The 22,046-nt window shown below is 37.0% G+C and overlaps 4 protein-coding genes and 1 long non-coding RNA gene across 6 annotated transcripts; 1 reads left to right on the top strand and 4 right to left on the bottom strand.

Annotated features, from left to right (window-relative positions):
• Window positions 1-340: 340 nt before the first annotated feature.
• Window positions 341-6,819, bottom strand: LOC135162149 (integrin beta-PS-like). Its single transcript, XM_064120324.1, has 12 exons — window positions 5,380-6,819; window positions 5,060-5,273; window positions 4,716-4,944; window positions 3,853-3,937; window positions 3,608-3,778; window positions 3,231-3,497; window positions 2,452-2,739; window positions 1,947-2,255; window positions 1,600-1,812; window positions 1,403-1,525; window positions 759-1,082; window positions 341-680 (listed from the first exon to the last, which is right to left on the bottom strand). The coding sequence occupies exons 1-12, from the start codon at window positions 5,527-5,529 to the stop codon at window positions 606-608; spliced, it is 2,448 nt and encodes an 815-aa protein (XP_063976394.1). The 5' UTR covers window positions 5,530-6,819; the 3' UTR covers window positions 341-605.
• A 477-nt stretch (window positions 6,820-7,296) lies between these two features.
• LOC135162146 (WD repeat, SAM and U-box domain-containing protein 1-like) lies at window positions 7,297-15,053 on the bottom strand. The gene is made up of 15 exons (XM_064120316.1): window positions 14,907-15,053; window positions 13,222-13,377; window positions 12,794-12,965; window positions 12,333-12,708; window positions 11,883-12,118; window positions 11,605-11,817; window positions 11,384-11,532; window positions 11,092-11,296; window positions 10,655-10,800; window positions 10,024-10,235; window positions 9,669-9,970; window positions 9,094-9,184; window positions 8,751-9,007; window positions 8,307-8,451; window positions 7,297-8,215 (listed from the first exon to the last, which is right to left on the bottom strand). The coding sequence occupies exons 2-15, from the start codon at window positions 13,317-13,319 to the stop codon at window positions 8,052-8,054; spliced, it is 2,766 nt and encodes a 921-aa protein (XP_063976386.1). The 5' UTR covers window positions 13,320-13,377; window positions 14,907-15,053; the 3' UTR covers window positions 7,297-8,051.
• Window positions 15,054-15,200: 147 nt separating this feature from the next.
• On the bottom strand, window positions 15,201-18,787 carry LOC135162154 (transmembrane protein 145-like). Of its 2 annotated transcripts, none has more exons than XM_064120332.1 (4): window positions 18,646-18,787; window positions 17,731-18,178; window positions 16,845-17,434; window positions 15,201-16,629 (listed from the first exon to the last, which is right to left on the bottom strand). In XM_064120332.1, the coding sequence occupies exons 2-4, from the start codon at window positions 18,080-18,082 to the stop codon at window positions 16,318-16,320; spliced, it is 1,254 nt and encodes a 417-aa protein (XP_063976402.1). In that variant the 5' UTR covers window positions 18,083-18,178; window positions 18,646-18,787; the 3' UTR covers window positions 15,201-16,317. The 2 variants fall into 2 exon arrangements, with proteins under 2 accessions (XP_063976402.1, XP_063976401.1); XM_064120331.1 differs by lacking the exon at window positions 18,646-18,787 and adding an exon at window positions 18,310-18,451.
• On the top strand, window positions 18,473-19,740 carry LOC135162173 (uncharacterized). Its single transcript, XR_010298915.1, has 2 exons — window positions 18,473-18,605; window positions 18,783-19,740. It is a non-coding gene; the product is annotated as an uncharacterized LOC135162173 (long non-coding RNA).
• Window positions 19,074-21,959, bottom strand: LOC135162163 (protein CDV3 homolog). Its single transcript, XM_064120347.1, has 3 exons — window positions 21,780-21,959; window positions 20,455-20,882; window positions 19,074-19,832 (listed from the first exon to the last, which is right to left on the bottom strand). Exons 1-3 carry the CDS (start codon window positions 21,957-21,959, stop codon window positions 19,694-19,696), a joined length of 747 nt encoding a protein of 248 aa, XP_063976417.1. The 3' UTR covers window positions 19,074-19,693.
• Window positions 21,960-22,046: the final 87 nt, after the last annotated feature.

The raw sequence follows: 22,046 nt of genomic DNA on the forward strand, positions 1-22,046 counted from the left end.
GTGGAGAAGGATACAAGGGGGTGGGCGGTGGGTTTTAATTGCAGGGGGAGATCCTACTGGCGATTGGCGGAGTCATCGTCAGGCAATTAAAGAGTATGGCGCTACTGAATGTAAAAGTTTGAACGGTAGTTCGAGATGTTACCACGTCGCTACCAGTCGGATCCATTATTGATGCTAAATTATTCACATTTTCCAAATTCCAAGGATTGATTTGGAAATTATGACTGTGCGATGTGCGAAGCATCTACGGGGAGAGAAATATTTTGGGAAAGTTATGCTCCGAGGAATTGGTAAAAATCACTGTGGACGCAATGGGGTCTTAATTGTCATAAATTCAGCATTTGATAGGTGTAAATTAGTTTCGTTTTATTAAAAATTAAATTAAATTATGCAATTTTCATTCAGTTATTTACGCAATACTCAATGAAACGTGTAATCGTTTGTCTACTGGGTAGTTTATCCTGTCATAAATTAAAATTTTACAAATCTGTCGATACTTTCGGATATTCAATTCTTCATTCAGTCGTATTTGGTACAAAACTAGCGGCAGCATTCACTGATAAATATAAAATACTTAAACTAACTATTTTCTATTGGACTTGGTATTACTGTTGTCTAGTCTGTTCAAACGTTGGGTTACTGAATGTTGTCGTCGACGGTTTGTACAGTGGATTTTCATCCTGGAAATGGAAAAATCGTGATCAGTAGATGAATTAAAAAATTACTCCACTTGTGAAGAACATGATGGGAGGACTCACTCTTCCCCATTTAGCCGAAGATCTCTCTTTCTCGAATTTAGCGTACTCCCGCCTGTCATGGATAGTAGTGAGAACTTTCCAGATGACAAGGCCCAACAACCCTAGAAGGACAGTGGCAACTACCACTCCAATGGCGACCCCCAGAACTGGCACTGCTTCGGGACATTTTTTTGTTCTCTCGACAGTTATGTTGTACAATTTCTGATCACCCCCTTCTCGGAGGAGGGCGTACTTGAATGCAAATGTGCAACCGTCTTCTGAGGGCACCCAGCACATGCGAGTCCCTGCTGCATGCTCTTCCCTGCTCGTTACAACTTTATCTACCTGAATATAAAGAAGAGATGAGATGAATTATTCACTCGCTCACTCAGAAAATAATTCAAGGAAAATTATTTTTTAAAATTCTATTGAGAGTAACAATTAAAATTCAACGTATAATCCACGAGGGGAATAACATTCAATGAGAGTAATGAGTTTGGAACTGGAATTTTCCGAAACCCCATACAAAATCCGCGATTTACGGCGTTATAATTAAGTGCACGTCCCATATTCTCCAAAGAGGGATGAATTCAATGGAACGGAACGGAACAACATTTTACTTCTTTGAGAGAAATAACTGATTCAGTGATTGTCATATTACTTACGTAAGAAATCTCGTCATCGCATCCGCCACAGTTTTCCTTGGCTTTTGGTCCAGTTTTGTAGGCGAAGCATTCAACACAGTCTTTTAAAAGATCACAGTCACTACCGGAACAAGCTTTGGGGTCCTAAGAGACAAGAATAGACCGAAAAATCAGCTGTGAACCGAGAATTCCCCCGAAATATAAAAAAAAATCTTTACCTCGCAATAAGCATTTTGACAGAATTCCCCAGAATAAATACTGGGTGGATTACAGAGGCATTTTCCACACTTGCACTCCCCCCGACCGCTGCAAATCTCGGTATTCTTCCCAGGTGGTAAACAAGCATTGTCCCTGCATTCACAAGCCTCACCGCTCCATCCCCGTTGGCACCTGCACGTGCCGCACATGCACTCGCCATGATTATTACAAATCTTGAAGGAACATTCATAGAACAGTGGTTTTAGAGGAAACAATCATCCAGGTGAGAAGTGTAAACTACTCCCATCGTTTCTCTACACCTCATCATTTTCCGTCGATTACAGAGATATATGTATATTATACGCACCAGATGACGACCACCTTCGGTTACCCGGTTGCAGGAGAAGTTATTGCACTCGCAGTAGTCACCGTAGTATACTTTATCACCCGATGAAAGGGCACTGCATTGGCACTTGCCGCATATACATACATCGTGACCACTGCAGTCGACCGTGTGATTTGCCGCTCGACAATTTTTCACCCGATTTTTCTTGGTGGTAGGATCATCGTCAACAGGACATGCACAAGCATCATCATAGTAGCCAGGAGGACAGTCGCATACACCGCATATCAATGCGCCCTTGTGATTGCATTCTTTTGCATTGGTGATGTGACCCTTTGACAAATTGAAACAGAAATATTTACTATTGATTTTTTTTTGCTAAAATTTTGTATTCTTTCATTTTTCTATTAGCGATTGGGCGGCTAATTGATTCTTTTATTTATATTTTTGCCTTCACAATTAGATGAATTTAATTTCAGTATTTTGTTACACATTTAAAAATTAAATATTGTTCAAGTATTTCACTTACTGAATGCCCTGGATGATCACATGGACATCCACAGATCAATTCATAATCAATCGTAAGATTCTCCTTCACTCCCTGAGGCCTGATCAGAAACGAACCTTTCCAAAGTGTTTGATCAGCCGGGCATTCGGTGGCGGTCACCACTATGTCAAACTCCACGATATCTCCATAGTGGAGACCATCGCAGAAATTCGTCTCCTTCTCCCCAATCCCACTAAGACATGATGATGAGTATTTGACGTCGATAAAGTCTGGAGCTGTGTCGATTAAGGTGACTGACGTCACTAATTTCTGGTCAATTAATTATTCAGATTATTCATCAATATTTTCACATGAAAGATAAATTAATTTGTGTACGTTGTCAAGTGATTCCCTTTGACTAGGAACTATCTAACAATTTTCACGTATATAAATAATGGGTATAAAAGATTTTCCATTAGCAATCCATTTTTCCAAGCCTGTCCTGAGCTTTGAACGCAAAGCATATGTATATTAGACTTGCAATCAGGAATATTTCACGTATCCGTTAGCTTATGAAAATTTATGAAAAAATACATTTAATATGTATTCAACACAGATAACACATGTACTGCCTGTCATCATCTCATACATTTTCTATTGGTCAATATGAGGATAAGTTTTTTTATTGGTAAACTAAGATAAATGTGAAATATTCTCAAATCTAGTATTTTTTTGATAAAATAGAGTGATAGTGAAAAATATTTTACTCAACATATTGCACTTATTGTTCACTAGACCATCTATTTATATTAACTTATTACCTGGTATTCGTCCTGCATCAGTTGTATGACAGCAGATCGATCGTGTTTCTCAATAATCCCAACAGCTGAGTCTCGAATTCCTCGACTCAGCATCTGATAAGTCTCATTTTTGAGGGCAGGAACTGCAAAAACCACGTGAATGTTGTGATCTCGAGCCTGTTTATTTATCTGGGCGAGGGATGGGTAGTCCTGGAGAAGTGAGTGAGTGTAGGTTCCGGATGAATCCAAGTGGCATTGACCATCATTTGGCTCTATTATTCCCGCCAGCTTAATTGAAACAGCAAATAAATGGATAGTTAAGAATAATCGATGTATTTTCGCTCTCCTTTGGCGGATGAAATTTGTGCAGATGTGTTCATAAAAATAAAGGGACTTACTCGACCGTCACCAGCCATGTGAGAGCTGGCATCCGTGGAGACGACGAGAAGATGACGTGCATTCTCATTCCAACCAATTCGCTCAGTACAGACCATGGCCTGCATCATCGCGTCGAATCCTCCTTCTGGAGCATCCAAATTCCCGGAAATAGGAGCTGCTTTCACTTGCCTCTGTAGAAAATATTTATTCAAAATTTTAAGAGACTCCAATTATTGGGAAAAACGTTGGGAAAAAAACTATTTACTGTGAATGATTTGTCGTCGTCAGTTAGAGCCAATTGATGTTTATAGCCATAAGGTGATGCACAATCATCGCATGGTTTGATTAATCTGGAAGATAGAACAAAAATACTCTGTTAGAGAGAAGGGGAAGAGTGGACGGGAAAAAATTATAAAAATGTAATTATAAACATGTCGGAACAGCCTTTAAGGGGTTATTCTCATGTGATCACTTCGAAAAATCGTTTTTTTTTTATATTTTGACAGTAAAACCTATTGAAAACATGCTGTGAAAAATTCACACCGAAATTCATAGTATTTGATAAGTTACAGCTCATAGTCGCCGACGTGTCGTAAGCGACTGTCTACCAGGCTTTAAACTTTAAACGCATGTTTCTCGAATCATCATGTTCTGAAACTGTCATGGTCCTAAAAAAAAAAGTATTCAACCGAATGCTTTAAAATTTACATATGTTCTTCTACTCATTTATAGTTATCGTTCCTACCAGAATTGTTTATTTTCGAAAATATTTTCATATTTTTTTCAACGATTTTTAACGAAAAAGAACAAGATTTTCGTGATTTTTTTTTGAAGTTCGATATTTTTTTCCTTTTTTAATGAAATTGATTATATTTGGTAGGGACGATAGCCGCAGATCTACTGAATAATAATCCATTCGATTGTTTATCTCAGACAACATGAACAGCCGCTATCACCTTGACCAGTGAACTACCTTTTTTTGTTGGGGACTACTTTGACTTTAAAAAAATATATGTTAAAAATGTAAAAAACGAAAAAAAAAATTTTTTTGTACATTTCAAAATACAAATGAAGGGGTAAAATGTATGCGTTCACATGAGAGTAACCCCTTAATGTGACGGCAATTACTTGGCAGGTGAAGTATCCGTCATAGGGAGAGCAACTTTGTCAACAAAACTTCCAAATCCAATTTTAAATTTAGACGTTAAATTTCTCATAGTGGCAGCCAACTCTTCCCCCAACTCCGACAAGTGTTTTCTGTACTCTCGCATCGAGGCAGAGAGGTCCATGAGGTAGTACATATCCACCGGGTTATCCTCAGCCTGAGTGTACCTCAGCTTCAATCGAAACTCCTCCCCTACAATAGACAATCGTGAACATAAATGGTCGGTAATGGACATTTGCCCCATGATATTGAATACACAATTAAATATTGTCTTCATAACAGTGATATTCTTGTCAACCCTAATTACGTCTTCTAAGCTTCAGGCGAATATTCTGTGGCTGCACTTGCACCGGCTCTTTCCCCTTAACCGATGACAGCGAGTCATTTTTCTCAACTGCGATTGAAGAGACTTCGTCAATTATTTTATGACCGAAACACCAATCTCTCCCTTGTTGAATGCGCTCCTCGTGAACTCTCCTGGGTATGCAACGAGCCGGGAGTACATTAGATGCATTCAATCCCTAAAAGTATTAGTTTTTTTTCAATTTAATTATTTACCAAGAATAGAATATAAATTTGAGATGAAAAGATTTATGAAAAAACGTGACTAATTGATTGATTACTCACTGTGGCCGGGCACCACACACACGCCGGTGTCTTTATGCAGCTGCTGCACTTTAACTGTGCAGCGCAGTCCACTACATCCTGGTCACCATCCTCTGCCGCGGAATTTTTCAAAATACTCAACAAAATAATCACAAATCCTGAAATCCTCATTTCTGGAGGTGTCTAAACAACTGTGTTTGAAAAATGAGAGAATCAAATCAGTGTGAGCTCGACGTGCTGACTGAAAGGATACTGCGGCATCCCGCGGAAATGACTCCACAGAGATAAGTCAACGCTGCGTCATAACACAATTATTATTCGCTCGACGTTTTCCCCTTGGCCTGAGAATTACGTCGACATTTATTTCTAGTTCCAATAGGCCTTCAATTTTCTATCTCACAATTTATCAATAGAAATTCGCCTATTGACCATTATCCCAAAAATGTTGCAAAAACGAAAAAACAAATGCAATTGAAAACAAACAAAATATTTAAAATCCATCAACATAAATACTAACTAGTACAATACACACATTGATCAATAAAAAAAATTAATTACAAAATGAATCTATCCTCGCAGATGAAAAATTCAATCGTCTCCGATAATTACCATATTCAAATTTTAAACACTTGAGTAGATTGCTCAGTACATTACTCATGCCTACCGTATTACTCACCCGTAGTTTAAAATTGAGTAATGATACATTCGATGGATTAATCATCTCGATAATTCCAATAAAATAATACGACCCATCCATCTGTCAAAAATTTTCGAGAAACTTCATTTAAAATTTCGGACTGTCACGACGAATGACACATGAACGTCCATAAACATCGGAAAATATCCAATGTCTACTATCAATTACGCAAGATCGAATGCGCGGCTTGCGCGCGCAATTTGAATTTTCACTCTTACAGTGCTCATTCATTCAAGATGACCAATCAGAACGAGTCGTAGAAATTGTGAGGAATTTTTACTTTAAGGACTTTCATTTACCTTTATGTTTATTGTACATAATTCTGAACTGTTTACGTGCGGCGCTACTGTCTAGATAGTCGGTAACAGGAATGATAATAGCATATCTGCTCAGACGACGGCCATACGTTCGAAAGAGTCAAATTACCAACACGATAATGTTACCGACAGGGTTTTCACCGACGGTATTTTTTTAGGCCAAGCGAAACTGGAAGGGGTGAGGGTCGAACAACCGAAGGAGTCGAATTTCCGTCAAGGTCAAGTTACCGACAAGGTTATTACCGGCGGTATTTTGTTGAGCCCATAATTCTTAAACTTAAAGACCTGCCTATAGTCACAATATTCAATTATTCATAAAGTTATTCCAGGAAATAGATTTTTATGTACCCTTGATCACTCGCTCGATGAATAGAACGCAAGTCTTCGTTGTTTCATATTTTAGTTGTTTCTTCAAATAGAGTTCGACAGACAAATCGTTTCCATAATCAATTTTTTATTATCACATCGATCGGTAACGACAAAGAAATGAATTATAATTGTTTCTTAATGAACAATAATGCCAAATGTCTTTTTCATCGCGACACAAATCGGAAATGAAAATTTAAAAAATAAACAAATTGCTTGCCAATCAACGAGGACTCAAAATTTATTTTAATCACATTAATCAAACATGAAAAACAGGAAATCCGGATATCTTTCCTCACGAATACTAAAACGACATTCAATTTTCGTTATGATTAAATTATCATAGTAATGAGCTTGTTTGACGTCATTAGATGTGAATATTTCTGTAAAATTAGTGGACAATTATTATCTAATGATAGAGGTAGTTCATTTTAACGCTCTTAATTGCATTGCTTTCCCTTACAAACATTCAATTGAGATAGTCTTTATTACAAGTAGATACAGCGATGGATTTGATTATTAATTAGAGGAGTGGTCAATAATGTGCAATAATCCCAATACAAATCAATATAATATAATCAAGATAATAGCAATCAATAATTCCTTGAGTCAGAGCCTACTTTTTTTACAAGTATCGAACAGTTTGTTGTATAAATAGTTTCGAAAATAATATTTCTGTTTATCACTATTTTCTTTCACTTAGTAATCTGTCTTTCCTGCACTTGAAAAATACGACAAACTTAAAGATATTCGTCTAATTCTTCGGATATTGAGTAAACGAGACGTCAAACGAATAGGAAGGCGACATTGTTTCGCATAAAGCGATTTTTTGTCAACTCTTACCAAATAGCATGCAGGATTAAATGGAAAAGATCTCAAGATCGATGCCATTGTATAATTATTAAAATATCAAACATTTCTCCTTAATTAAATTTATTAAGTAGTTAATTATATAACGGGTTTGAGTACTTGATTCATTCAATGAATATTCCGAGAAATGATAATTAATTTGTTAGAACATATATGTAGTGTAGTATATTATCATATTGTATTGCTGATAATGTGATAAAAACAAATAATTTCTCCGATTTCTGTACTAAACATAAACATGCATGAATGCAAATCAGTAAACGAAATTATAGGTGTTTTTCTTTTATACAATAGTGTAGTAGAGCTCATCAATTCCACTTACCTCTGTATTTCGCTCTATAATTGATATGGAGTTGGAAAAATACAAAAATTTTTTGAACATTTAGGGGACATTTTGTACATACAGATTTGGTAGATGTCGATATTTCACACGAGAAATGAGTTTATAAGTCTGAGGGCTGACCATAGATGAACTCTCGAATAGAATTCCTCAGTTCAACTGCTGATGTGAATGATGGATCATCCATTGGCTCGTTTGTCATTGGGCTCCTGAATTTGCCACATAAAAACCATTCGTTTATGGCAGCTTTCTCGTAGATGAAGCCATCTGAAAGGTAATTTATAGTATGTTTATAGTGAAAAGGTTATTAATAGGTCAATTGCTAATCGAAAAATAAACAGATATTTTTCATCTCCACCTGAACATTGGACAGGCTCTCGCATGATCTCGTGAGTGATAGGACACAAGAATTCATATGGCAACTCGGTGTCGTCAAGATTTTCCCATGGATGTGAGTCTTCGCGTTTCAACCAATACAATTGTTTCTTGAACTCCTCCAACATCTGGAATTTATGATATTGGTTAACGGGCTTTTGTGCAATTTTTTTTGTTAACAGGGGGATTAATTAATTCAGCAATCATTGCGTTTATCCTTATTATTGATAATTCATCGATGGAATGCCCGGATATAATGAAGAAGCCATTGGAAAAAAATCATATTAAGGCAAACTCATAAATTGTTCAATTATAGTCTTGATTTTCGAAGTAGCAGAAACTCATAATCTCGAGTGGAATTAATTCTCCTTTGACGACTATTTAAATACGGCATCAAACATTTAAAAATTATGATTACGAATTTTACCTCGTCGTCACCACGAACGTGCAACCTTGCAGCAATCATCTCTGCGGGTATTGTCAACAAATGACGTCCATTAAGGTGTAGGTGCTTTGCACGAGTTTCCAGTGATATCATATTTACTTCACTAAACCACTTCACCACATCTTCAGTCTTCCAGTCAATAACTTTTTTCCCGTGATTTCTTAATTGTTCAATTAAGTTACTTTGCGCCACCCATTGTTGTGGAAGTCGCCAGATCATTACGGTCCTATCTAGTGAACCTTTTCGTAGATTATGAACAGAAAAAGTTATTGAACACATATCTAACTTAAGATACCTAAAATTACGTGAGATAATGTTCTCAAACCTGTAATAAAGAGTGAAGTGTCATTGGAAAAGGCACAAGATGTAACGAGACTCTGGTGGTTCTCCATGACATGAAGACAATGCCCGGAATGCTGAATCACATATAAAATTAAAAGTAATTTATAGATATGGAAAACGACAAGTCAAATATTAGAAGGCCATAAATTTTTCTTTCCACTAGATGTTTTACGATCAATGAGTCCAACATTCTTTATATAATTTACTTATCTTTTATATAAATAAATATATATAATTTACTTTGAGTTTTGAATGCGCGAAATCGAATGAATAGACTCAAAGATATTCAAACTTTCTATGAGGATTGGTTTATCCAGTTTTTTGAGAATTACTAAACCGATTCTGAGTTTTTTAACATACTTGTCTGAATTACTTTTATGTATGTCCCTCATAGAAAGCTCATAGAAAGTTTCTACAAAGCTTTCAACAATATGCATTCGTCTGTATGACCTTACATAGGCAGGGGATGAATTATGAAATGCAAATTGATGAATTGTAAATGAATCATTTACTCCCTAAACGTCAATAATTTCAAACTCTCAAGTTTATATAACTCACGAAACTCCAGAGTCTAGCAGTCTTGTCAGTTGCAGTACTACCGATGATTTCCCCGTGGATTGGGGCGAATTTGACAGACATTACATTACCCCCATGACCAGCTAAAATTTTTTTCTCAGTATACGAAGCCCCATTCACACTCATTCTCCTCGGTATTAATTCGCTTTCTCCACGTTCACTATCAGATTCCTCAGATCGATGGAGTGAAATTGTAATCTGCCATATTTTCACAAGGGAGTCGTTTCCACCGGTTGCCAGGATATAAGATTTCCTCTGGCCGTCAGGAGAAGACTGTCCCGAACCTTGAAATTCAATTTTGCAAAATATTTTCCGCTATTATTGAATGTTGCGTTACCTGCCGTATTGAAGGCATTGCATGCAGGACTAAAGTCAGATCCTTGCGCTCCAAGATCGTGAGCACCTTCACATACTAGAATATTGTCTGCGGAATCTTCCTCAGCAGCAGAAAAAAATCTCCATGTCCCTTCGCTGCAAGCTGTTACAATGTACTGCGCATCAGGAGTAAATGCTAAAGTAGTAACAGCGTCAGCGTGGCCTTCAAGAACTCTGTACACAAAGATATTATGACAATACAATCAATCTATAATATAAAAATCATTGATTGATTTCGAGGAATATACCGTTGGTGACTGGGTTATATAAGTGAGATAAAAATGTGAGATGATAAACCACCACATAGATCATTAAAGGCAAAATTTTGATGATCCGAAACACGTCAAAATAATGTGTTTTTCTGGAAGAAAACATGAACATTGGCTAAAAGCAAGTTTTTCGGCTGTATTAATTTTTCTTCTGCATTTGTTCACCCTCCAAATCCCGACAAAAAGCTCGGAAGCTGAACAAGACAAGAAGAAACGCCAGAGAGATAAAAAACATGATAAGCACAAGCCGGGGTCTTGGAGCTCATACTGAAAGAAAAACCCAGTCACTGGCGGTGCTGATAGTTGTTCATTCTTATCACATACTTTAACATTTCCATTGTCGTAACATCCCAAAGCGTTGTTTTTTCATCATCACCTCCAGTGGCTATTGTTTTACCATTTGGAGACCAACGGCCTACCCGGATACCCGCACCTGAACTTACGAATAATGAACGTGCTGGTCCACCTCTCTGAACACAAAAAAGCCGATACCCGACATAATCAAATATTTTTCACAATATTCAGAACAACAATAACAGAGTCTTTAGAATTGATAAAATGGAATAGAATTCTGATATACATGGTTTCAATATTGTATCAACAGTCAACAGTGATTTTTCTTCTTTAACCACGTGCTTCGTGTCTGTCATACTCTGCTATGACATACATCAAGTCAAATCCCCAAATTGCCAGTCACTTTCTTCCCAATATGATCGAATAAATATATGCAAACGCTGCTTAGAAAAATTTGGAAGTCTTACTTCTGTGTCCCACACCATTGTTGTCCCATCCAAAGAACAAGAAGCTATCAGGGAGCCGGTTGCATTGAACTCCACATGGTTAATACTATATTTATGGCCATCGAAACGTCCAAAGTCCTTTTCTATACATTTCACCTCATTACCCTGGGATATTTCTTCTTCATTGGTGTTTTTTTGCACCTCCCAGAGTCTCACAACTCTATCACTGCAAGAGTAAAAGACTTGTTGACTGGCGGGGATGAATCATCAAATGTAGTTTATCAAATGTAGTGTAATGTAGAAAGTTACAAACCCTCCTCCAGAGGCTAACAGATTATTTCCATGAAAAGCAACGCTATTAACGATACCTCCAAGGTCATCTAAAGTATGAATCAGACGAACTTCGGTTTGAGAGGACTCAGCGAATCGAAGCAAGCTGTCCTCCTTCCCAGCGGGTTCGGTCTGGGACCATAAAATATCGTGGAATCAGTCGTTCATGAGCTAGGATTTCGTAGTTGAAATCTTTCTACTTACTGAACTGCCATCATCATCGATAGAAGAACGTCCAAAGGGATTGGCATGTTTGACGAGTTTGGAGTCGGTTGTTAAATGGTTTCCACTGAGATCCCAAATAATGATATTTCTGTCATTGGAGCCACTAGCAAGGAGTGATCCATCTCTGGAGAATGCACAACATCCGACATATCTCTTATGCTCTATTAAAACAGTAACTATTTTTGCTGAAATCTTTAAAGATTTTTTAAATTAGCAACAAGAATTTAGAGGTTGTGGCGTGAAGAAAATTTAATTACTGTTTCCCAAAGGACGATGGTTTTATCGAGCCCACAGCTAGCGATATAAGCACCATTTGAGCTGAATCTCACACACGTCAGAGCACTACTGTGCTTTTCAAGCACTCTAGCTAAAACGATAGATGCCGAAACTGCATTGTCCCCTTTACCCTGAATAACACGAACATCCCAAAGTTTGACGATGTGATCGTTTCCACAGGTCACCAACTGATAGAGTTTCTCCAGCGGTTCGTTACCTAATTGAAAATAAATGAAACACAATTTTATTAGAATAACCATAGACAACATAAAAACGGAAAAATTCCACAAAAATATTAGGATCATCATTCGGATCTCAATTTAAATGGATTCGAAACATGCCTTTGAGCCCATATGACAAAGAAAATAACGATATATACATATATATATTTATACATATCACTGTAATAAATTTGTTTTCATGTTTCTTACTTGTAATAATTTGCTGGATTGAAAAATCACAGCAGACAACTCCGAGATCATGGGCATCATCTACCGTAGCAAATACATGAAAATTTCCTGTTGCATTGCTATCACTTGAGTGAACAATATCAGAAACAGAAAACAAATTGAGAACTCCAAAAGTGCAACTGCTTAAGAGCCAACTGGAATCGGGAGTAAAAGCGACACCCTGAATAGCCCCTTCGTGGTGTTGAAAGCATCTGACGAGACTTCTCCGGACCAAATCCCACAGGCAAACTTGTCCATTGTCACCACCAGTCACAAGGAACGTAGAGTCAGGAGAGAATCGACAGACTCGAACAGATTCGTCACTAGGTTGAACCATCGTATGTATTTTCGCTCCGGTCTACAGAAAAATTTTAATTTCATTAGTTCATTAAATATTTCCTTTTAGAATGAGGAGCGACGAAAAAGTCATTACGATAACGTACTCTAAGATTCCAAAGAATCGTTGTACCGTCAATACTGGCACTTGCTACCATTGTTGATTGAGGGCTAACTTTTACACAAGTTACTCCATATTTGTGACCTTTCAGGGGTGAGTAAGGCGTTTCCTGATATCCAACAAACTGCTGCCATTCCAATACTCTGACATTTTTGTCCCTGAATTCAAAATTTGAATAGAGTATTCAAGTAAATAGATTCCCCAACTGGATTTTGCATGTTTTCCCCCTCCGTCCCTGCCGCGTTATAAATAAGGAAACAAAATTAATTGTATGTGAAATTCTAGTCCTCTCAAAGGATATCGCGATGTACTGAGCGAAATTTCTGAGACAAATTCAAAATTAAAAAACAAAAAAATTTAGCCCTAAAATTTCAATTTACCCAATGAATTGCCTTTTGAAGTGACATCACTTACCCTGAACCTGTCACTAGTATGCAGTCTCCACCAAAATCAACACTATTGATGTCACTCGTTGAGACGGAAAGTGTCTGAATGGAATGTATATCCTCCATCAGTGCACTTATTAAGCTGTTTTTATCCACAATTGCAGGACTTCACTACTATGTTTACCTAAAAAAAATATCATGTGACAGTTTAAATTATTCATTACACCTCCGGTGGACGTAGTTGACAAATCGATTCATTACCCATCGCAGTACGGTTTTCTATTTTATCCTCTACTGTGAATTATTAGGATCTACTAAAGTCGAATAATCAATGCTTTGATATAATGATAACGAATTCAAAAGAACAACAGTAATTGTTGTTTTGATTATACCTCTCAAGTCACTACTTCTGTACCAACGATCATTATAGAGTTCCACAGATTTTCCTTTTAATTAAAATTGGAAAAACATAAATGACTGCTTGTTTTTTTTTCATACGACAAGTGCGACCAGGCAGTAGATAGCACAAAAATAGTACTGATCCTTATCATTACAAAATAACATGCTGCACAGGTCGAAGAGACGATAACAATCGTGTAAATGTCTAGAAATGGAATGGCATTTCAAGCATATAAACAAAAAATAGAAATTATATTTAATCGAAACCCTCAAGATCTTATATCCTCCCTTCTTTACGTCATTGATAAGTATTTAGCGAGGGTCCAATAGCGCTTGTTTCTTATATGCGAACAAAGTTAAAGCCTGACGTGTAATAGTAACTACGTAGAATTGATTATTGCCGACACTTTTGTGAAGTTTCTCATTGATTATTAATGACGCGGACCTTTCAATTTTGAAATATTTAACAGCGGAAAGAAAGATACCTTCCGGAAAAAGAGCACCTGAAAAGGTGAAAAATTTAAGACTAACGTAAACGGAGAATTAAACAATTCTTCTAAAATCATCGTTATTGACAAAAATACGGTACACAATGTTGAGAAAAATCAGAACGAGAATCTATCGCAGTACAAAATATGAAGAATTATCGATGCCATAGGAAGTACATTACTTTTCTTAATAATATTATGGATTTTCGGGCAATGTTATTTACCCCCTGATAGGACCAACCCACTTCCAAACCCTAAGCGCAGGAGTGCAATAGGAAAATTGAAACGGCTTAGGAGAAATGTGAAAACCCTCCAGTACTCTGGACCGTATATTTTACCAACAGCCGTAGGATTTTTCATCTTCAATGTTCCCCTTAGTTATGTACTCAAACTAAAATTTATTATGCCACGTCAATAGTTTCCGAACAAAATTTTCCAAATCCTACCATCGTTAGTTTTTTTTTTTAATATTTAGAGTGTTAACATTTTTAATGAAAATGTTTGTTTATAAGAATTCTGGGGATTTTAACATGAGATTTTTCTAATACGGGTTTAATTCATATTCTAATGGTAAATAGAAAAACATTGCGCTCGTAGGACAACCAATGGAGTATTTATAGTTAGAATATTTTTGACACATCTCACAATTGTAAAACACTTTGTTTTCAAGGAGTTGGGGGATTGCGAAATATCATACTATAATAATCAAAATTATCCACGGGATTGAAAAGAGTTTTTAATGTATTAATGAAGTAAATGGAAGAATTCGTATCTGACTAACTATAGCGCATATAAACAAGTGCAATTATTTGATAAAATTACATACCTCGCGTATCTTAAATATTTTGATTTGAATGAAGAGCCGCTGCTGATCGTTGTTTGCCGGTCAACAGAACACTGTCATGGTATTCGTCGGCAGCTGCATACGGTTCGACCCTTGAATAAATCTAGTAGATATATGTTTCGAAGAAATCGATAATTTACTATTCGTTGACATGACAACGAAAGAGCTGAAACTAGTAAAACTCCACGCCCTCTGCGCCAGCCAAAACAAGTAAATATTTATTTGCCAATGATTATGATCGTTGACCCGTTGCTGGACCAATAAGTTTCCTGTTCCTGTAAATTTATTATGATTCGAAATTAATTGGACAATTTAATGATGAAAATCTCAAGTTTTGTCTCCCTGAATTTTCCCTATTAAAATTCCTTCTACTCCGCCCAGTTGAATGTCATTCGCTCTAGCCGATATATTGAGGTGAACTAAGAAGGCGGGAATTTAAAAGAAAATCTATTTACATACCATTTTAAATATTTCGCGACTACGGAATCTATGCGGAGTTATTGTCACCGCCCGGGTGCTAAACTCACTTGGTTCATCCATTGCAAAAAAAATAACTTTCAATGTCTTCTCGGAAGTCAAGTGATCGATCAATTGCATTTTGTTCTAGTAAATTGACTGCCAATATTTCTAAATTTTGAAGTCAACTCCATGTAAAATCCAAGGCGATTCCCGCTGGTTTAGAATGGCCAATTGCGACTACGGTGGACTCATTTACAATTACATTTAAAGAGCCGTCTACTTAAAAAAATTAATTAAAAAGTATGAAATAAAGATACAAGCCCAACTATATTGAACAAATAAGTATCCACAGTACTTAGTCGTTCCCTAAGTTTTAATTGAAGAGACGTACGATAATTGCTCCCCTGGAGAGCGATTTTTCGTCTTACCTGGCTCTATGAATTTTCACACACCATTATTTGGATTTCTTGAAATGTGCATATTGCCAGTGAATACAGATGCACATAAAGAACCGAAATCAGGAGTTAAGACGCAATGTAAGACATTCTATCTCAAGTCAAGAGTATGCACTTGAATCCTATAAATTCAGCAACAAATCATTCAAAACAAAATTTTAGAAGTTGGATTTCCATGAAAGGGTGGAACCAGGAGGCGTATAGGTACATAATATAATTTTCCACATAAGAAAAGATGATTAATTATTCAAACGCTCTAAAATTATAAAACCTCATTAAACGCTCGTAGGAAACTTCGAACTTCACAAAGTACTCCCTTGGGTTGCAACAGCAAACACTTTCTAAACACTCGTCAAGAAGTAGCATATGTATTAAAAAATTATATCTTCATTTCAGAAATAATAACATAAATAAAGTGGCATAGAAAGAAGTTAGATAGTAATGTTCATCCATGTTCGTTTAGTGCAGCACTTCTAGATTCATTGATTGAGTCCAACTGGATTGATATTGACATTGGCATTTGTATGCCCATTTCTATTAACATTCTGAAACTGCACCGTAAACACTGTCGCCACTGTTTCACCTCTTTGTGGTTCGTAATTATGATTTTCTCCTACATTGACTGGCACGACTTGAAATGTCCGTATGTGAAATGGAAAACGTAGATTGGATGATGCTGGTCGAGTTATGAAGAGGAACACTGCGTGTCCGAGGAAGACCATACACAGAGAACATCCCTTAACAACAGATTCTCGAATCCATCTGTCTACTGCTAATGTGATGACAAGAACCTGAAAAATGGAAATATTCCGATTGATATCTCAATCAGTGTTCCATAAATTCAACATTCAGGGGAGAAATATTGTCCTGAAGAAAATTAATATCTCACTGATGTCAAATATTTTACGTGTTGTCAATTTCGGAGGTCAAATAAAGCAGTGGTGCTGGCTTTCAAGAGCAGCTCATCGGATAAGTATAAAAAAATATGCTACAAGTAGAACTGTACCGTTAATGGATGGCAGAGGAACCAGATAGAGCCCAATGAAAGTAACGAAGCGTAGAAATGAAATTTAGTCGTTGTTTTTCGACTGGTTCTCCAGCAACAAGTGACAAATATTCCCCATGCGAATGTCCTCAATGTCAGAAGACCGAATCCTGGAGGTGATTCATAGATATAAAGTACCAATCCAGGATCAAAAATTTCCGACTGATACACGAACAGAGTAAGTTGCAGGACGATAAGGATTCCCACAAAATAAGCGACATATTTGACTTCTTTTGAAGTTAAAGAGCTCCTGGTGACGGTGTAGCCGAGCGCGAGAAGAAGAAGCAGCAGTGTAAAGATTATCTCTGCCCCGGCCTCGTAAAGATGACCCGTCAGAGATGTCTGACGTGCCTCGAATCCAGTGAGGCCTTGATGAACGTAGCTGTAAATTTCACAGCCGATCCCAATCGACTGAAATATTATTGATCCTATGTACAGACGATATGTCACGTGGAGCAGACGACGCTGGCGTAACTGAACTGCCATGTAGATACTAAGGCCGAGCAGGATGAGGTAAACGCAACCGGCGGCTATCAAGATTGGTAGAATATCTGAAAAATTATGAAGGATGGGATCGTAATGTTGACTCAAGCATCAGTGCAAAACGTAAATATTGAAAATGCGAGCGCAAGAGAAATGGAAAGTCAATTCAATGAACTGCGCCGAGGAGAACTGCTCCCAATCTCCGTGCATCCGAAAAAGGTAGTGGTCATTTAAACCTTGAAGGATGTATTTTGCTTTTCCTTGAAGGCGATTTATCCGTTGAAGGATAATGGAGTTTGGTGCACAGGAATACGCGAGAGAATGAAAACTTTAAATGAAGATTGGAAAATGGGAGAACACTTGCAAAATTCGTCAGCAGAGAAATGCTCCCTCCAGAAGCTTCCTGGTGACCCATTGGTCAAGGAAACGTCAAACGTAACATTGAGTCCTTTCTGTGATGTGCAGTCAGCGAGAGCGATAAACCACCATCTCGGTCTTGCGGATTTGAATAAACGATAGCTGTTGCACTGCGCCTTTGTCCACGAGTCATTAGTCTTGATGCAACCGGAGATCCTAGAAAATTCCACGTTAACCGACAGTGGTACAATCTGTCCATGGTCAACCCGTAGAATTGATTGTTTTTCTTCGCAAGATCGATTCGATGGGTACACACTGGGCCACTGATTCGGTGCATCGTAGTAAAGCAACAAATTCATTGTTGACTCCTCGTCTGACTGGCCACCAATTATGAAATTATATCGGAACGTTCCGTTGTCAGTGAGAAAGCAGAATCTTGTCAAAAATGCCCAATTCTTGAAAAAAAATTATACATCGTATTATCATCATCATGAAGTATACCTCGTTAAAACAGGTGGTAGAAAATCAATAAGCGTTGCAGAACAAAGGCATAAGCAAATGCAAATTTTCAGAGTTATGGCAATACTTGTGTTGTGATGAGTCGACCATGAAGTATTTTCATTTCCACATTCAATGTGAACAGATTAATTAAAATTACTATAGTTATAAATTTGGAATGCTCCATGATTATTAAAAGATAAACTAAAATATACTACACTGCAAATTATACAATTACAATGACCAGATGGTAGCAAAGCATTTACGGATGTGCGACCCACGGGCGCATACTACAGTACTACCCAGTTGACCTGTCGCTTAACATTGCTTCTGTGGTGGAATAGCTCATCGTCAATATAATTTCTTGTGCTCTACATTAGCTGCGTATGTATATCAATCTATTTGCAATCGATCATTAAATTACCGAAATATTATGCTCTTGTGTGATTGAAACAAAGAGGACGTTGCTCTTTTATTGCTGATAGAAGAGATATTTTTACTTATAAATTAGTATCTTCCTTTCGATTGATTATTTCGCACTTCGTCTCCTACTTCAATCAGGTATCATCTTTATTCCATTTTATCCCTCTCTATAAGATTAAAAAAGTGCGTGGAAATTCAAGGAACGCATGTCGAGATTCGAGGGACAATTTCAGAACTTCAGGGAAGAATGGATTTCAGGGAACGCAAGGGAAATTAGGAAAAGGCAGGGGGTTGGCATGAAGAGTACACCAATCACATTTGTATGTGAATATCATCTGATTTTTATGTGATCCTTAATAATAAAAAATACGGACGATATTCACTTTCCAATCAGGCCTAGTGTTATGTAGAAATGAGAACAATTAAATCCTAATTTACCAACATCTCTTGAATTTATTACGAACAAGAAAACAAATGAACATAAAGTAGAAAAAGAATAGACGCAAAGGTTCTCTCGCTCTTAATATTAGCTTCATTATAGTGTGTGATGATATCCCTCCTAGATATTTAATAAATGTATGAACATTGCCCTGATTGATATATCATGATTTTCTCATTATGTTACCAATAATCGCACCTACTTTGAATGCACTGTTGCCCCGAAGCCCAGCCTCGATAACATACCAGTTATTTTTGCTATACCATACATGCTTAATTATAATTAGTGACACATCAGTTTTTCTTCATTCAATAAGTTTTTATCTCATGCAGTTGAGTTAAAAACATCTTTCACTGTTTACAAGTCAGCTTTCAATAGTTACATGTCATGAATTGGATAAAATCAGGTTCTTGTCCACCAAATTTTTTTATATTCCCCAGTTCCGAGCATATTCGTTTTCTCAGTTCAAAGAGAAAATGATCTCATTTATTAAGCGACCTTTTTATTTTTTATTTATTTCATTGTTTCTTGTTTATTGACTGGGCTACGAAACGGTGCGAAGTAAGGAGGAATCCAAGATGATAATTTGATCATACAAATTTCTATAGTTTCAGCTCTGATCCTGTGATAGTGCTCCATATTTGTTGTCCAATGAAAGCTTTGGTGCTTGACTTTGAGCTTCTGGAGTAGCATAGGATCTGGTACCACCTCGATTACGGACTTCCTCAAAAGACCCTTCGTCTCGCTTTCTAAACATGGATGAAATCAAATATTTAGTTGTCTTATTCTTATTCGCCGATAAAATGTGTCGAGTTATTTTGTGAGATTTTGTTTTATCGGTATGTGAATGCAACTACCATCTGTGGAAAGATATCTCGTGCAGGAAAAATATTAAACACCAGTAGATGTCTGGAAGGCTGTTTATCATACCTGCGATTTTTTCACATATACACACTCCTCACTCACACATAAGTGATAAACGTTATCAACACTTGTTAATAACTGAATCTCCTCCCGAACAGAGATGATGCATTACAACTTCTTCGTAATTTTTAGAACTATATTATTTATAACGTCGGACAGCAGTCAAATCCCAAAGTCCACGAAAGTTATTTGGACGTGACTGCAACTAGTCCAATATTTTCATTTGATTTCAAAGCAGCAACGAAATCACCGATTCATTCAACCACTCTTCTATTTACTGTACACAAAATCGAGCATAATCACAAACAATATCACTTCTTCCTATCCTTTGTATTCGTCTTCCCATCCACTTCAAACATTCCATCTTCCAAATTTGCAGTTAATAAGCGTTTTATTTTAGTGTATTCATTGTATTTGTTTAAAGGTCAATGAAAAAAAAGAATTTACCGTCTTCCCCAGACACCAGTTTCAGGAGCAGTTGGTTGCTTAGCACTCAGAGTTGGAAAATACTCTTCACTGCGAATATCAGGAGCAATATTTTTCATTCTACTCGAGCGTGTGCTAGGTGATGATGTTGTTTGGTGTCTCAAATGTGGAGTTTTGTATTTTACTGCAGCGGGCGCGCTGGCTACTGGTGCTGCTGGAGCAGGTATTACTTCTCCTGAATCCGCGGCCTTAGCTGGCGCATCGGCCTTGTTCCAAGGTCCAGCTACTTTAGAACTCGTTTCTCCACTCTCACCATCTGAGCTATTCTCACCCATGCCTCTTTCATCATTACTGTCCTGATCATGATTGTCACTGACCGTTAGATTTCCAATTTTCAGACCTGAGTAGTCTTTCTTCTCTTCCTGAAACTCTCGCCATTCGTCTTCTTCCTAAAAAAGTGAAGAAAAAATGCGGAGGTCAGAAGACATGCATAACCTTCCTTTTTACTCTCATTACTTCAAATATTGCAGAGAAATAAATTTGCAGTAGTGGAATTAAAATTTCACGAAGACAATCATTAATTTTATATTTATACATGTTTGCAAATAAAAATGACAGAACATTTTTATGGACTGAAATCCTGAAAAGAGCAAGAAATCATGTTCGGAGATCTGATTTTTATCTGAACGTAATTAATGGAATTATTGAATTATTAAATGAGCCATTTGTAGTTCCATGTCGCCAAAGGCTCAGACCTTTGGCATCCTTGCCTTAATTTTAAATAAAGTAGAGAAAGCATAAATTTATCTCCACAAATCTGTTATTCGAAATCGCTCGTTCCCGACGTACAGAGTAGACGATTCTCAGGAATACTCAATCATTCAATCAATCATTTCAAAATTAAATACAATGACCTGCTAATTGATACCAAACTAAAAATAATCGATAGGCTCAATTATGTAGTGAAATGCCAGAAAATTCCTCAATTTACAAATACCATACATACTGATGCAGTGGACATCGATTTAATGAATTTAAATAGATCACCTTTGAGGAAAACAACGAAAACTGTTGATTTGAAAATAATTAATGGGACAAAGTGCTCATTTTGAGATAAGATCGATTTCGGGGTCATATAAGTTTTAGGCTCTCAGCTTTCAGTGGTTAGAGTTAACAATCCCAGTTCCAGAAAGTTGCTGTTGTTGGACAGATCCCCAAAATAAGAGTGAATGGTCCCTAAGTGAGAGCCCTCTTACGGGGCCTGATTATCCGAACTATTGGTTAAGCAATAATTTATTGAAAAATTAAAAAAATCTAGACAATCAAGTTTCTTTTACTACAATTACCTCAATTTGTGGCGGAGCTCGATCTTCTTCATCTGGAAGTTTCTCCTTAAGTTTCATTTTCTCGACGGTTCTCTTTCCCGTTTCCTCGAGCTTTTTAGCTATTTCTTCAGTGGTTGTGAATTTTTTACCTTTCGCTTTCTTGCGATCCTTCTTGGCAAAAAAATCGTCAAGATCCGCCATTATTTTCACTTAAATCAAATTGTAATACTATTGATATTTTCACAGAAGGTGCCGAATATCCAGGTATGCCGACATATATTTCTGAGA

Source organism: Diachasmimorpha longicaudata, chromosome 5 (genome assembly GCF_034640455.1).
Source record: "Diachasmimorpha longicaudata isolate KC_UGA_2023 chromosome 5, iyDiaLong2, whole genome shotgun sequence".
NCBI classification, from domain to species: domain Eukaryota; kingdom Metazoa; phylum Arthropoda; class Insecta; order Hymenoptera; family Braconidae; genus Diachasmimorpha; species Diachasmimorpha longicaudata.

Excerpts from the sequence above, each read along its gene's own strand:
- LOC135162163 (XM_064120347.1), bottom strand. The coding sequence starts at position 21,959 with ATGGCGGATCTTGACGATTTTTTTGCCAAGAAGGATCGCAAGAAAGCG. Across the intron at positions 20,883-21,779 it reads GAGCTCCGCCACAAATTGAG|GAAGAAGACGAATGGCGAGA; the intron begins GTAATTGTAGTA and ends TCACTTTTTTAG. Across the intron at positions 19,833-20,454 it reads ACTGGTGTCTGGGGAAGACG|AAAGCGAGACGAAGGGTCTT; the intron begins GTAAATTCTTTT and ends ATCCATGTTTAG.
- LOC135162154 (XM_064120331.1), bottom strand. The coding sequence starts at position 18,408 with ATGGAGCATTCCAAATTTATAACTATAGTAATTTTAATTAATCTGTTC. Across the intron at positions 17,435-17,730 it reads TTTCTCTGCTGACGAATTTT|ATATTCTACCAATCTTGATA; the intron begins GCAAGTGTTCTC and ends ATAATTTTTCAG. Across the intron at positions 16,630-16,844 it reads TCCTCTGCCATCCATTAACG|GTTCTTGTCATCACATTAGC; the intron begins GTACAGTTCTAC and ends TCCATTTTTCAG.
- LOC135162149 (XM_064120324.1), bottom strand. The coding sequence starts at position 5,529 with ATGAGGATTTCAGGATTTGTGATTATTTTGTTGAGTATTTTGAAAAAT. Across the intron at positions 3,938-4,715 it reads ACGGATACTTCACCTGCCAA|ATTAATCAAACCATGCGATG; the intron begins GTAATTGCCGTC and ends TCTATCTTCCAG. Across the intron at positions 681-758 it reads CTTCGGCTAAATGGGGAAGA|GATGAAAATCCACTGTACAA; the intron begins GTGAGTCCTCCC and ends TTCCATTTCCAG.
- LOC135162146 (XM_064120316.1), bottom strand. The coding sequence starts at position 13,319 with ATGGAGGATATACATTCCATTCAGACACTTTCCGTCTCAACGAGTGAC. Across the intron at positions 11,818-11,882 it reads CCATCGTCCTTTGGGAAACA|ATTTCAGCAAAAATAGTTAC; the intron begins GTAATTAAATTT and ends AAATCTTTAAAG. Across the intron at positions 11,297-11,383 it reads CTGTTAGCCTCTGGAGGAGG|TGATAGAGTTGTGAGACTCT; the intron begins GTTTGTAACTTT and ends TTACTCTTGCAG.